The sequence below is a fragment of the Lampris incognitus genome, chromosome 9, assembly GCF_029633865.1.
Source record: "Lampris incognitus isolate fLamInc1 chromosome 9, fLamInc1.hap2, whole genome shotgun sequence".
NCBI lineage: Eukaryota > Metazoa > Chordata > Actinopteri > Lampriformes > Lampridae > Lampris > Lampris incognitus.
This window is the reverse complement of record NC_079219.1, coordinates 52,718,375-52,733,698: the sequence shown is the minus strand read 5'-3', so window position 1 is coordinate 52,733,698 and position 15,324 is coordinate 52,718,375. Positions and strand designations below refer to the sequence as shown.

The 15,324-nt window shown below is 42.6% G+C and overlaps 1 protein-coding gene across 2 annotated transcripts in view; it reads right to left on the bottom strand.

The window, feature by feature from the left end:
- Positions 1–14,048, bottom strand: part of ankrd28b (ankyrin repeat domain 28b) — a 35,626-nt gene extending 21,578 nt beyond the window's left edge. Inside the window, exons 1-7 of one of the 2 annotated variants that reach the window (XM_056287113.1) lie at positions 13,880–14,048; positions 7,368–7,451; positions 6,775–6,853; positions 5,800–5,870; positions 5,463–5,663; positions 4,350–4,437; positions 3,194–3,336 (exon numbers count right to left, since the gene is read on the bottom strand). In XM_056287113.1, coding sequence (XP_056143088.1) covers positions 3,194–3,336; positions 4,350–4,437; positions 5,463–5,663; positions 5,800–5,870; positions 6,775–6,853; positions 7,368–7,451; positions 13,880–13,906 — 693 coding nt within the window. In that variant the 5' untranslated portion in view covers positions 13,907–14,048. Of the gene's footprint in view, positions 1–3,193; positions 3,337–4,349; positions 4,438–5,462; positions 5,664–5,799; positions 5,871–6,774; positions 6,854–7,367; positions 7,452–7,661; positions 7,718–13,879 lie in introns of those variants that run through there. The other variant, XM_056287114.1, reaches the window with a different exon arrangement.
- Positions 14,049–15,324: the final 1,276 nt, after the last annotated feature.

Below are 15,324 nucleotides of genomic sequence, written 5' to 3'. Positions count from 1 at the left end.
ATAAAAAACAACACTGAATACAGTGGCATAACAATAAGTATTGTTACCCCTTTCTTGTTTTGATGACTGAAAAGTTCGAGATGTTTGGACCAAGGGTGGTATTACAAAAAGTTCCTGAGTAAATCAACAATTCAGTACTTTAAAATATGTCAATCATTTCTAGAAAAAAGTGATCAAATATCAACATCTATGTAAATCAGTAATTGCACCTTTATATATTTAATAGCTTGCTGCATTGGCTTTAGGAGGGATAAAAACAATACCACCAATTATGATTATATTATTATCCATCTTTCGCTCATTCAGAGACACTAGTGAGTTTTTGAGGGTGAACTACTACATAATATCAACTAGGAACAGGACTTTGATTAGGCCATTCAAAAAAGAAAAGTGACTGAACATACCTCTGTACAGGTCTATCAAGGCTGTGAGCTTGTCAAACTCTGAGAAGAGCTGCACACTGATGCTTGTCTTCCAGATTTTGTTGACCACTGTTCTTGCAGATTTTGCCATTTGCTGTTGGAGAAGAATGATCCTGGCCTTCTCACCAGGTGTCATTTGATGCTTGTTGAGAATCTGTCTCAGGAGCCATCTGCATCATAAAAAGCATTATACACATAAGATTAATGGAAGACAACACATCGGAAATTACTGTATTTGTTCTGACTTATTTCTGACTTTTGGGACGGTGTGTTCTTTGTGTTAAGGCAGAGAGAGCCAGAGCACAAGAATTTAATTATATTCCAATACACATGATAATAAAGTTGAACTTGAACTTCATGAGTTGCGCTAATTTGCCAATGTCATGATAAAAAATGAAGGTGATAGTACAGAAATATGTGGGTCTATATTAATAAAGTTCATTCTGATAGATGAACAAGATTTATTTTGTCCCTATTAAACTGTTGTGCCTGAGCTTAAAACACATCCACCCACATCGACACCTGGTTATAAAGACATTTCACATAGGTTCGGCTATATTGCAAATTGGGCTTTCTAGTACAGAGAAAATAGATGATATAAAGAGAATGCTAATGCAATTGTACCTTTGTTTGTGTTGCTCGTGAGGAGACAGGATGCTGTAGAAATGCACAATCTGCTGATCCATAAGCTCCCGCACTCTGTTGCACACATCCAGCATATGCAGGAACCTGCTGCTGATGGGACATATTAGGCTCTTGTTTTCCAAATGCAGTAAGGACTGAAACGCTAAAAAAAAAAAAATCCCTCTGTTTGGGGAATTTATCAATGTCATCTGAGCAAAATTCTTCCACAAATCCCTTGAAAGGATTCAAAGGGGCCTTGACTGCATCTGAGACCGTGTGAACTGTATCTCCACTGAAGTCCAGGAGTGATGGGTTTTCTCTTCTGGCTGGTGTCTCTATTCCAGACCCCCCCCCATATCACTGCAGTTGTCCAACAGTAGACCAAAAACACAATTCCAGTTCAGGCTGTAGGACTGTAGAACTTGAGGCATCTGCAATATTGACCTTTCTTGAGGCCAGGTGCTAGGTTAAAACGTTCCCCATGTCCTCATCAAAGTAGCGAACAAGAATGTTTAGGACCCTGTCCATGTTGCCGTTTGTTGCCTCGTCTGCATTTTAAAAAAAAAACCTTCGTTTTCAGTTTGTCAGTTCGACTTTCTGATGAGCAGCAATACCGTGTGAGCACAGGTAGGCATGAGTGCATTTGACATGGTGAGTCCTGACAGTGCGCACTCGTCTTCTGCAACCGATTGGCCGATTACCGGTGGTTTGGAGACAGTCAGCGATAGGTCATGTTCTGCTATAAATGAACATATGTGCGCTTTCTAGTTGCACACGGTCAGCCATGTATTGCTGAACCTCCATTGTGGTGGTTGCTGCACCAGGCAGTGAGGACGTGTTCTGCAGAATGCAAAGGGCAACTTTGGGACTATGCTACAGACTGATGTTGAGCTAGCACCTTTTTCCCCATTACTGCCATACTGTATTTTTTGTGTCATACAATGCAGAAACACACACCAGCAATTTGATTTTTTTTAACACCACAAACTAAAAGGCTTGCCGTTCTCCCCCGTTTTGGAGAGCCAAGCCCACCTCCATTTATTTTTTTTTCTGTTTTGTCGATCTCCGATACATCCTTCATTAAAAGCGAGTCTATGTTAGCTAAGCAGGGAGGTATAATTTTGAAGGACAAATCACCCTGCATTACTCTTATCCCCACCAGGCGGTAGCCAGGGGCTCCTTCTCATCATTCACTCTCGCTCGACCAGCGCAGCTTTGTCATTAGAGCTACGGTTGACTTAGATGGGGCAGTGACATGATCAAAAGTTATTAAAAGAATTTTGATAAGCCAAATAATGTGTAAACCATAAAGGAACAATTTACTCTCGGTTGCAGTCAAAACAGGAAGTGTTGCATATTCTTGTCGCTGCCCTATCTCAGTCAACCGTAGATGAGTCATGCATGCGCGATCATAAACGGTTTACCCAGCTTTATCATATTATGAAAATATACACGCAAATAAAGATGCACAGCAAACCTTTTCTTTTTGGAAAGTGCAAGTTTATATTAGACTTTATTCTGAGGGTCCACCTAGGAGGCTGCACATCTACAGGCAAAACGTTTTTATTATGCAGCGCTACCTAATAATAAAACATTTTGTTATCAGCTCTACCTAATAATAAAACATTTTTTATTAGGTAGAGCTGCATATCAAAACCTTTTCCCCCATATTTCCCGTTCAATTTACTTGGGCGCTGTGCAAGTCTTATAACGGCAGGAAAACATTGGTTTTCCTGTCACAGAAAGTTGGATCAGCTCATGTGGATACAACCTTTATTGAGAGAAAAGCTTCATCACTCACCTCTTCGTGACCTCTTCAGTCTAAACTGACTGCAGGTATCCCCACCATTACAAACAATACAGCGGCATAATGACTGAAAACAGATCGGTTTCTATGCAAATTGTTGTGACCATTAACTAGATTTCCAATGGCAATGTGTACTATTTACAGAGGATTTGGGAATGGTTGCAATCACAGCACTGTAAGATGGTGACAGTGATAGTCATTTCCCTCTTCACAAAGATAGCCACTTTGACTCCCTGTTCAAACCAGCGTTCCTCCCTACCAAGGCTGCTCCCTAGGATGTACCTAAACTAGCAATTTCTGCAGTACAGTCTGAGGAAGAGTGCATGTGGGATGGACTTACATCCACCCCCAGGTCTAGGAGGTATTTAACAACGCTGATCATTCCACTGGAGGCTGCTGCATGCAGAGGCGTGTAGGACTTCTTATCCTTGCATGCCACCTCGGCACCGTGGGACGCTAGGAGCTTTACTACTTCAATGTGCCCTGAAGACAAGAGAGGAAAAAGATCATCATACGTGCGTGTGCTTAAATTAGATTCTTCACAGATGAAGCATTTTATATCCGCAGTGCACGGTATTCTTATGAGATAAGTAATACTTGTTAATTCAGGTTTGGATTTTACAGCTAAGCACAGTGGAATATTAAAAAAAGGTCTGATAATGTAATAGAAATACTCGGTATACTTTTTTTTGTTGGTAATAAGCGGTTTTGACTCTTCAAATTCCATAACTCTGACATTCATTATTCATTGCTAATGCACTTCAGTGTGGAGTGACCAATATTTTTCATGTATCACTTGTGTACACCATCAACTTATCTAAATCGAATCAAAGGATGTTCACTGGGTTCTCACTGAATATTCCCAAAAACAATAAGAACAATTCCTGGATTGTGGACTCTCATTCTTTTCAGCAGCATTTGATGGAGCTTCTGAAAATCAGCATTGCACTTTATTTTTGGATTTCCTCCTTTTTTCTCTCCCCAATTATACTTGGCCAATTACCCTACCCCACTCATCCCGAACCGTCCCGGTCACTGCTCCAACCCCTCTGCTGAGCCAGGGAGGGCTGCAGACTACCACATGCCTCCTCCGATACATGTGGAGTCGCCAGCCGCTTCTTTTCACCTGACAGTAAGGAGTTTCACCAGGGGGATGTAGCATGTGGGAGGATCATGCTACCCCCCCCCCCCGAACAAGTGCCGAGGCGCTAGTGCAGCGACCAAGTCACATACCCACATCCGGCTTCCCACCCACAGACACCAGCCAATTGTGTCTGTAGGGATGCCCGACAAAGCTGGAGGTAACACGAGGATTTGAACCCTGTGTTGGTAGGCAACAAAATAGACCGCAACGCCACCCAGATGTCCCTTAGCAGGGCACTTTTAAGATATCTTTCTTCCTCAGGCTTGTCTGAGTCCTGTAGGATTTAGTCCCAGAGACATTTGTTCATTCCAGGTTGAGAACAACCAACAACCTTTGGAAAAGCATTTATTACCCATGTAAGCTGCCCAGTGGATTGCACGGCGATCCTTCTTGTCGAAAGCATTGATGTTTGCTCCTCTGGAAAGTAGCAGCCTCACCATCTAAAAGCAGACACAGAAACGAAAGAGAAAAAACAAAGACAGTCATCAGGGAGCAAGTCAAGGTTGGCAGCAACCTGAGTGCTATTGATTTCAGGCTGTTGCATTCACATCACACTGCCACAGCCACATTTCAAACAACCACTGTTAAACCTGTAGTGCTGCAGGTATCTGACAGACTTATAAACCCAGTATGATACAGAAAAAACAAGACCTGAACCAGTAAAGTTTTATTTTCCAAGTAAATATAGGAAAAAATGTCAATACTGGGTCTTATCTGTGCATTTACAGTAGTATTTTTCTGTTGAGGAACAATCAGCACTGACAGGAGGAAGAAAAAGAATAACAGGAGGAAGTAAAAGAGAAGGAAGAAAAAGGAATACTTCTGCTAATCCACCATGGCAGGGCTCCACACTGCGACCAAAATGGTCACATATGCACCCATTTTCTGGGAGTGTGTGGGTTAAAATTTCATGTGGTCACATTCGTGCGAGTGGCACGAATGCACGAATGTCAGATTGGACAGCATCTAGATGGTGGCGCAGCTCACAATGCCCCCACTGTTCCACCACCAGCGGTGCAGAGATCAGCCGGTGCTTTTACTGAACTTTTTTCATATCGAAGAAAAGTCGAGAAACCGCCAGCCGCAGGCATACAGGATAGCAACCTCCGCCCCCATGCAAATTAAGATAACTATCCATCAGCAGGCAGGGTCACTATGCTGTACAAACAAAAAGGGTGCAACCACATCATGTGCTGGTGCAACCAACCAAGAAAGTTGGTAGCACCAGTGCTACCAGTGGAAAAGTTAGTCCGGAGCCTTGCATGGGGGGAAAAAAAAAATTCTTTTTTTGCCAGCCAGCTAGTGACATGCTTCTGGAGAAGGTAGAGTTAAACATCTTGCTCAAAGACATTTTGACAGGCATGGTGACATGAGAATCAAACCCCAGTCCTCCAGTTGGGAGATGACCTCATTAACACTTTCGCAGAATGAAACATCTGAAGACCTCAAACTACATGGTGCTTACCTCTAGATGACCGCTGAAGGCTGCATGGTGCAGTGCCGTGCGGCCTGCCCTGTCCGACACATTGACATTACTGAGGAGGGGGACCAGCGCCTCGGCACAGCGGACTGCCTTGTTGGCTGCAGCAATGTGCAGCGGCGTCTGCCAGTTCTTGTCTCGGGCGTTTACATCAGCCGAGTGCTTCAGTAGCACCTGGACAGCCTCCTGGTAAAAAATTTGGGGGGGGGGGGTATACTGTTAAAATGCTCCACTGTTTAAGATTGTGCCAGTGTGTATACGTGTGTGTGTGTGTGTGTGTGTGTGTGAGATTGAGAGAACGAGACAATGCACATTCATGTACCTCACTGCAAGAAGCCACAGCCCGGTGTAGAGGAGTGAGCCACTTGTTATCTTTGGCATTTACTCTGGCTCCTAAAGGACAGAGTACACAATCATCAGACCATTTGGGTTGCTACAGTTTCATGACAACCTATAAGACATTCCTGATAGTGTACATAATTGTCTAATAATGCATGCTAAAAAGGAGTATGAAGAGCGCTCGCGTAATTAGTTGACCAAACAAGATGCATCATTTGGCCAGAATATAATAAATCATTTATCATTTCAGAGGATTCTTAACAAGGTGAATAACAATGAATTTGGAATATTATTTGATGCTGTGGGATAGCCGAGCTACATCAAAATTGATTCATCATGGATTCTCACAGTCATCAATAAAAAGGGAAGAGAATGTCTCGCCCTTAAATATGTGATGCAACGATTTCATGGACAATAATCTGGGATATACGAATTACACGAGGCAATATAATAACTACACCTATGTCTGGCATTTCGTGTTAGGAGCGAGATACCACTTCTTACAAATACTGATTTCATCTATGCTGGACCACTACAATTAAAATCATCATCATCATCATCAGTTTCGCAACCTATGGAGGTCGGAGGAGCACAGCTGATGCCCCAGCAAGTCTCTTCCACCGTTTATGGTGGAAGAGACTTGTTTGGTTGAGTCATCATTGTGTTTCAAGTAGGGGGGAGTACCTGGTGGTCCCTATCTCCTCTCCGGGTATGGATGGCTGTTGGTTCACAGAGGAACTCATCCACCCTTTTGACAGGTTTTGTTTTTAGTTCTGCTGGGTGTCCACACACCCTCCTCACAACAACCCAAGGGTTGAAGTGGGGGTGCCGGTTTAGTTGCCGACGACCAAACGGTTGCAGTTTAACGTCGTACCCAGCACTCAGAATTACAAAAGATTTCTCAAATAGAGTTGCATTTTCTCCTGACCTGAAGTTCTGTTTTGAACAAAACCTTTACCTGACAGAATCAGCAGCTCTATAATTTCTGCATCTCCAAGATAGGCAGCAGCATGCAGCGGGGTTCGTTTCTCATTGTCCTGTGAGAAGCAAACAAAAGAAAAAATTGCAACAGCTGTTCAAAATGTGCACTTCAAACAGAGTTAGAAGTTGATCTGAACCTCCTTTTTATAACACTGGCACTTTACCATTCCTAAAAGCAGCACATTCAAGCTGAACATTCACTTCTCCACTCCATAATAAAAGTCAGGCATATAAATTTGGTCACTCAAAACTGCTCAAATGAAACTTCAAGCATGTATAAACTGACTGTATTTTACAACAAACACCCCCCCCTCCTCCAGCCCAGTAACGGAGAGGAATGCAATAAAAAAGCAGAACCAGATCAGTGATGGGAATTCTGAGAAAATAACTCAACATGTTTTTGCAATGTTCTTCAAATATAAACAGAGAGGAAAACATTTTCTGCATCAGGCCTTTCAATGACAATCACATGCTAGATTCACAGTAAAAAGGATCTTATTATTAAGCTATTACAACAGAATAAACATGAAGGAACAGTTGGCGATATAATTATGATGGTGATGGGGTTACCTGCGTGTTAACATCCTCTTTCTTGAATATGAGGGAGCGTACTTCATCTGGGTCCACGTTGAAAATGGCTTTCAGCAGAGCAGGCTGTAAAAAAATAAAGAGAGGGAGCAAGATTTGGTTAAAAAACAGAATTTTATGACAAATGTACTGCATTTAAATGTATTACTCTTTCAGTTGGCTCAAGAATAGCTATCTTATGAAAGACCTACGACTACTGATTAAACACCTCGGTCATATAAAACATGCAAGACTGAAACAGAATGGCCCCCTATCTTAAAAAGAAAAGAACAGAACCTGACGTGGTTTCCCCTCTCGCCTGGAGAATGCAGAAATCTCAGACGCAGAAGAGATTCCAGGATCTTCCCCCTCCAGAACCACAATACACACGCGATTCATTTGTTCCGAGAATACACAATCATGTTTAGGCTGACAAAACAGCCATGATGATTCTCATTAAAAAAAAAAAAAATCCCATCAAGGGCACAGACTGCAGGGCTGTAAAACAAATCTATGGTTTGCGGGAGGGAAGGAATCAAGAATGTTCTGGCAAGTTCGCACAGGCACCCATTGCACATTTGGCAAAATGGCGATTCTATTAATTTTAACAGGACGGAGTCACGGACGCTCTGGATCGCTTTACGGTCGACAGTTCAGCTTCCATCACCTCCTTCTGCTCTTCGTTTACAGTCTGTTGCCAGACCAAGGGAAAGTATCCATACTTCCACACATCCTGAGGTATCACAAGCAGGGGATGAATGAAGCTCAACCATGTGCAAAGCAGAACACTGAGAGAAAAGGTCGTGTAGCTCACAGTGAAGAAGGCGACACATGAAGCACATACACTAGTGCCCGTCGCTGAGACAGTCACTCATCTCAACTTTTCTTCCCATCATATCTTCAAGATGTGGATTTGGTTACGCTCTTGTCGGCAACGTTGAAATGAAAAACCCCTACAAAGACCTTCCACAGACTGGCTGGTTAAGCAGATCGAGATTGAAACAGAAAACAGAGGGACGGTAAAGATGATACTAAATAAGTGTTTCTAAATTCAAACTAGAAAACGTGGAGTCCTGGAGTCTGACTCCCCCTTGTCTAGGCGTGCCATTCCCAGACCTCTTGGGAGGGTAGCAGCACATTTAGCCCAGCCCAAGGCCCTCCCACCGAATCGAGTATAGGCAAATTAAAGTGCACATTGATGTTTTACAAGACTTAGCGCTACATTCGGACAACAAATTAAATAACCTTGCTTTATACTTTCCCTCCCAAAGTAGCCACCGACACTTGCCATGAAACAGTGACCTAAAACCAATGCAGAGAACGGTGAAAACAGCTACAGGTCTACTTTTATTGAAAATTAAAAACATTAATTAATGCTGGAGAAAAGAACCTTGATTCATTTTACAAGACTGGAAGTTAAACCCTGTCAACTGCAGACACCATTTGGAAAATCAAGCACAGAGGGAGAGCAACACTCCTACATTAACCCATTAATCTGCAATCCACTTCTATGAATAAGAAATCTACTGTCCAGCTAAGGTCATACACTCGAATCCCTGAATAGTTTCGCAATCCAAAAGCTGAAAATGAATTTGGAAACGCTGACAGTGAAGTTGACATCCTTGGTGTCACGTGTGATGTGCCAGGGATAAGCTCCCCGTCTCGTTGCCGGTGCCACACCTCGCTCCCCTGTCTGACTGCCTATCACCAGCAGAGAAGGGCCGGGCCTCTTATCAAGCAATTTTTCCACTGCCTGCAAGGAGGAGGCAAGCTGGCATGGATGGGGAGAACTCTGTGGGTAGGGGATCCCTTCCAGAGGCTCTCGATGGTTATCCACGAAAGAGCCAGATGGAACATTCCTGGCAGCCCCACACAACACAGTTTAACTCTTCCCTGACTTTACCCAATTTCTGTACAAAATGAAGATTTGGTCATTGGGTGTATTTCTTTAAGCTATGATGATTCATATTTTGCTGTATCTTCACACATGGTGGGGTAAATCCCCTCCCTGTCCTTACCCTAACCTAGGTCTGTATCCTGCCAACGTTACCCTTAAACATGCTCGCGCGCACACACACACAATGTCAAGTTAAATGCTTATTTTAATTTTTCTCTGGCTTTTACCTTATTCATGTGTAAATCGCATGCCATTAGATTTTTATGCAAGAGATGCACTAATGCAAACGAAGTCTGTGAAGGCTTTGTTATTTGTCCACTATCCATCCCAAATGGTTTCAGCAGAGGATGTTTTCCACATCCAGCCTCACTTCAAAAGGCCTGAACAAATGAAATGTTTTGCATTTGCATGAGTGGCCCATCTTTCTGCATGCAATAATCTCCATGAGCCTCATTGCTCATCCTGCTAATCGTCAGCGATATGTTATGTGAACCAAGTGTGTTCCATCAAACTTCATCCTTCACTATACACGCCAAGCCACCCAGCTTGCAAATTAGTTAATGTGCAGAATACAGAGCTGCAGCCTTGCCCCATGTTTAAACACTGTAACTCACAAAGCCCTCAATAACCAGCCCCCCCCCCTGCCCCCCACCTCACCGACCTGCTCCACTACCATACTCATTCCTGCAGCCTTTGCTTCTCCGATGCCAACCTTCTGTCTCCACCATACAGGACCAAGCACTGGACCTCCTGTCTCCACAACACAGGACCAAGCATTGGACATCCTGTCTCCACAACACAGGAGCAAGCACTGGAACTCCTGTCTCCACCATACAGGACCAAGCACTGGAACTCCTGTCTCCACAACACAGGACCAAGCACTGGACCTCCCGTCTCCACAACACAGCACCAAGCATTGGACATCCTGTCTCCGCAACACAGGAGCAAGCACTGGAACTCCTGTCTCCACCATACAGGACCAAGCACTGGACCTCCCGTCTCCACAACACAGCACCAAGCATTGGACCTCCTGTCTCCCCCACACAGGACCAAGCACTGGACCTCCTGTCTCCACCATACAGGAGCAAGCACTGGACCTCCCGTCTCCACCACACAGGACCAAGCACTGGACCTCCCGTCTCCACCACACAGGACCAAGCACTGGACCTCCTGTCTACACCACACAGGACCAAGCACTGGACCTCCTGTCTACACCACACAGGACCAAGCACTGGACCTCCTGTCTACACCACACAGGACCAAGCAAGCACTGGACCTGGGGTGACAGAGCTTTCTCCATAGCTGCTTTCTCCATAGCTGCCCCCTCCCTCTGGACCCCCTCCCCAAACAAATCAGAGACTGCACCGATCTGTCCACGTTCAAACCACTAATCAAAACTCACCTTTTCAGAATTTCTAATGTGATTAATGTTGAGTATTACATGTTTTTGGTGTATTGCTTTTATGCTTTTTTTTTTAATCTTATGTCAAGCATTTTTGTGTACCTTGTACACTATACAAGTAAAATGTGTTGTTATTTTAAAGCTGGTGTGATGACAGACAGCAAGGACAAATTAGCTTCAAAACAACTGTAGCTTACTGTGAATTCATTCTGAATAGAACTAGCAATACATTGATTTAACTGGCTTCACTTAACGTCCAGTTCACTGCATGCTTCCATTGTTAAATAACAAACGCAGAATTATCCACCGCCAGTCACGTGGTACTTTCTCACTTAATGACATTTTGACATGAAGGACTTGTGCTTTTTAGTCAATAATAATCAACCCAAATGATTAGCTCAATAGTGCAATTCACAAGGTCTCCAGAATATTTCTACACAATGTCTTTGTCATACCACAATAATGTGTTTCTACAGGATGAAAAGATGCTACTGGACCTATTTTTTCTCCCTGTTAAAAGTTTTTTTTTATTTATTTTTTTAGGGAGTTGTTCCTTATCCGATGAGAGGGTCTAAGGACAGGATGTTGTGTTGCTGTAAAGCCCACTGAGGCAAATTTGTAATTTGTGATATTGGGCTATACAAATAAAACTGACTTGACTTGACCTGACTTGACCAGGGATTACTCATTTAAAATGAGTTCTGACCTTTCCTCTAATGCTCTAATGTTAAACTTGATATTCTGCGAAGTGTGAGAATACCTTATTTAGGAACCTGTATAAAACACATTCCCTCTGGGAAAAAGCAGCCTCCTCTGATTTCAAAATTCCCGAGGTTAGCAATACAAATTTGATAACTATAAGATTTATTGTTCAATGTAGAGAAAGGTAAAGGTGGGATCTCAAGGCAAGGTTGTTTCCACAGAAGCATTATCCGACTTACAGAAAAAATAAGTTATAGCCTATCATAACTTTAAGCCATACGACACATTTTTTCATCTGTTTGGGTGTTTTCAAAGGCCTGACTCCCCCCTGGTCAAGTGAGCCATTCCCAGAACTCTTGGATGGTAGTACATGTAGCCAAACCAAGGCCATCCCATTAAAGTCAGTGAAGGCAGAATAAAAGGCACGTTATTATGTTTTACAAGACTCAGATTTATAGCCAGATTACACATTGGATCTGGATACCATTTCTTTTCACTTTTTCCCTTCCAATGTAGTGACCAACACGTTGCCTCCAAACAAACACTGACCTGAAACAATGTAGAGAAAAGTGAAAATAGCTATAGGTCTACTTTAAAAAAACAACAACAAAAAACGCACTGATTAATGCTCGAGAAAAGTACCTTGATGTAATGTACAAGACTAGAAGTTAAAAGCACAGGCAGTTTCACAAATCTAATTCAGAGGGAAGGCCACACTGACATTAGGTGTACTCCACTCAAACGACAAAGACATCTATTGTCAAACTGACAAACATCAATTTTTTATTTTTATTCAAAGGATCTCAAGGTTGTTCCAACAGAATCGTCATCTGACATACAGTAAAAAAAACAAGTCATATCCTTTCATACAACTTTTATCCGCATGACGCATTTTTTCATTTGTTTGGGTGTTTTCAACTGACATTTAGTCAAAGCGAGGGCGAAATCCTACTGCCCTGTGGGGGAGTTACTAGTGCACTAGTTGTTTTTGAAAACTATAACAGTCCCCTTATTCTGTAGTTAATATGCCCATGAATATCTGCAGGGCAAAATGGGAATCGAGACTCATTGAAAACAAATTAGGGCAACAAATAAGCATTGGTGCTTCGCAGACGGTTTCATTAAAAAGATCACAGCATCTAAGACAAAGACGGGGAAACGGACAAAGACGCAATTTGTTATTTGAGGCTTTCAGGAGATGATTCTCTCCCCCCCCCCCCCCCCCCCCCCCGTCTATCAAGCAGCACACTGCACATCTCTTCATACAGCCCAGCCTAGTTAACACCGTCACCATGGAGACAGCTCTCCGGCAACTCCGCCAGCTCACTTGAGCCTGGGCGCACCATCAGCACGCACACGCACCAAAAGACACACGCATGCACCTCTGTCACAAGAATACCCAGGGACAGGACATGCACATGTGCACTCGCACACATAAATAGACCCCGTGAGATAACGCGCATCTATTCCTGCTTTAATCAAGGAGGTGTGAAGTAGGTTAGTACGGGATACACGTTTTCTAAGGGCTATTATTCTGTGGCTGCCAAACGTGTGATGTGTCTAGAGTGACCTTTACAGACCCTTTAGACTCCATACATTCCATTCATTGTGTAAAAATAAAAAACGTCGACACAGCAACAACTGGAGATTCTCTGGCCATAAATAAAAGGCAATTATGGCTATTTACAAGGTCAGTATCCATGATCAAATGACAACATCACGGCGAGTCGACGGTTCGGATGTCTATTTGGCGTTCGAAGGAGTGAGCTCATTGAGAGAGCAACTCCGTAAGAGAGTAAACCACCGCACCACATCACGGCAGTGCTCAAAGTATATCTAAAAAAGTAAGGACAGTACGATGGATCTTTGGAATAAACACGTTTTAGATTTTAACATACGAGCTAAGTTCTCAACGCCTCGATCGCAAAAGCGTGGCATTTCACTTGATCACATTAACATGGCGTGAGCTGTATTACACGATTTCTCCCAATACGAGTAACAAATCATTAATGTCATCGTCTTTATTTTTTTAAAGTTACCTATGAAACATTTTACGAATATCATCGCACTCGTAGAGATCAACAGATGGCAAAAAAAGCAAATCTTCCTTATGTGTTTTTTTTTTTACTCATAATGCTACCTAATTTTATATACTATGCCCAACAGCAGTTTTAGCAGTCCTGTGAACTAACAATCGTGTAGGCTCAGCCTAATTGCTGGAAATGAACCCAGCAACGCTGGCTGGTTACTACTAAGCAACCCCAAGCAGAAACACACATGACTCTCGTCGATTCTTATTCCCATGCATAAAAAAGACACTAAATACGATCTGGCCAACAGTGTTTTAGCCATCACCTCGTAGGTGACACCCGGGGTAGCATCAAACACGAAAGACTTCACGAAACGCTTCCGTTTTCAGGTACTAGATGGGAAACTCGCACCGCATCCTGGCGTTGTTGAAATCGAGCTAGCCCCATTAGCTGAAATTTAGCTTTGAATGTTGCGCTCACTTACCTGGTCTCGAATTTTGAGAACCACCATATTTTAAAGGTTTTAACTGTTCTCAGGCAGATTCATAAACGGGTGTTCGTCGCCCTCTCTATAGCGATACTTTGATTAAAAAAAATCCGGCTGATCTGCTGCCAGTTACTGTGAGGCCTCCGGTAACGTTAGCTTAGCTACCCTTGCTAGCTCTCTAGCCTGATGGCATGAATCAGAGAAGCAGCGGAAACTCCATAACATTACCGCCACCATACTTGACCTCCCAGAGAGGTGCAATTCGATAGGTCAAACGCAAACTGGCAACAAGTAACAAAGTTGGTGATTGGCTGTTCCCTGACAACCGTATTGCATTCGCACCATATTTGACTACCATTCTGTATTCTATATTCTATATTCTATACCAGTCTATATTAATTTCACATCAGAATAAACAGAAATTTTACACCAGCTTGGCTGACAAAAACTGCTCCTTTCATTTCAATTTACTCTTGATGTATCATTTTCCATGTCATTTACTACTGATATAAATTGTTACTTTGTACTATTGTATTAAAATAAAATATTACTTTCTTCTTTCAGCTTTCCCCCTGTTTTTCAGGGGTCGCCACAGCCCACACACAATTATAAAATGTTACTTTATGCATCAGTATGTATGTATGTATGTATGTATGTATGCATGCATGCATGCATGCATGCATGCATGCATGCACGCACGCATGCACACATACATACATACATACATACATACATACATACATACATACATACATACATACATACATACATACATACATACTACTACTACTACTACTACTCATCCACCCCAGACGAACTGGTGTCTCAATACAATGATGGACTTTATAGTCTTTTAAATGATATTGCTCCTTTAAAAACCCAGTCTATTTCCTTTACCCATTCTGCCCCTTGGTTTACACCTGCACTATGCCAGCTTAAAGCTAAAGGCTGTCGCCTGGAACGCCTTTACAAGAAAACTTGGCCTTGTTCATAAAGACATGTATGACGACCACATACTTCATTATAAGGAGGCTCTGTCCACACCAAAATCGTATTATGCAAATTTAATTAGATCAAGCGAAGGGAACACTAGAGCCCTGTTTTCCATGGTAAAGAATATTTTACAGCCACCGGAGACTCTTGCACCTCACCTGTATTCAGCTGCTCAATGTAACACCTTCATGACCTTTTTTAATGCCAAAATTTAAAATATTAATCAGTAATTGATCTCGTCAAACAATACCGCATACAGTTCATCTTATTCACCCTTCAATTTTCCCCTCTCTTCTTCACTATCTAGTTTTAAACTCTCAACTGTTGCTGAAATATCTGGTTTTATTCGCAAATCCAAATCATCTAACTGTCAGCTAGACCCCCTTCCTACTCATCTAGTAAAAGCCTGTCTACCTTCTCTATCCTCTTTAATAATGGATATCATACAT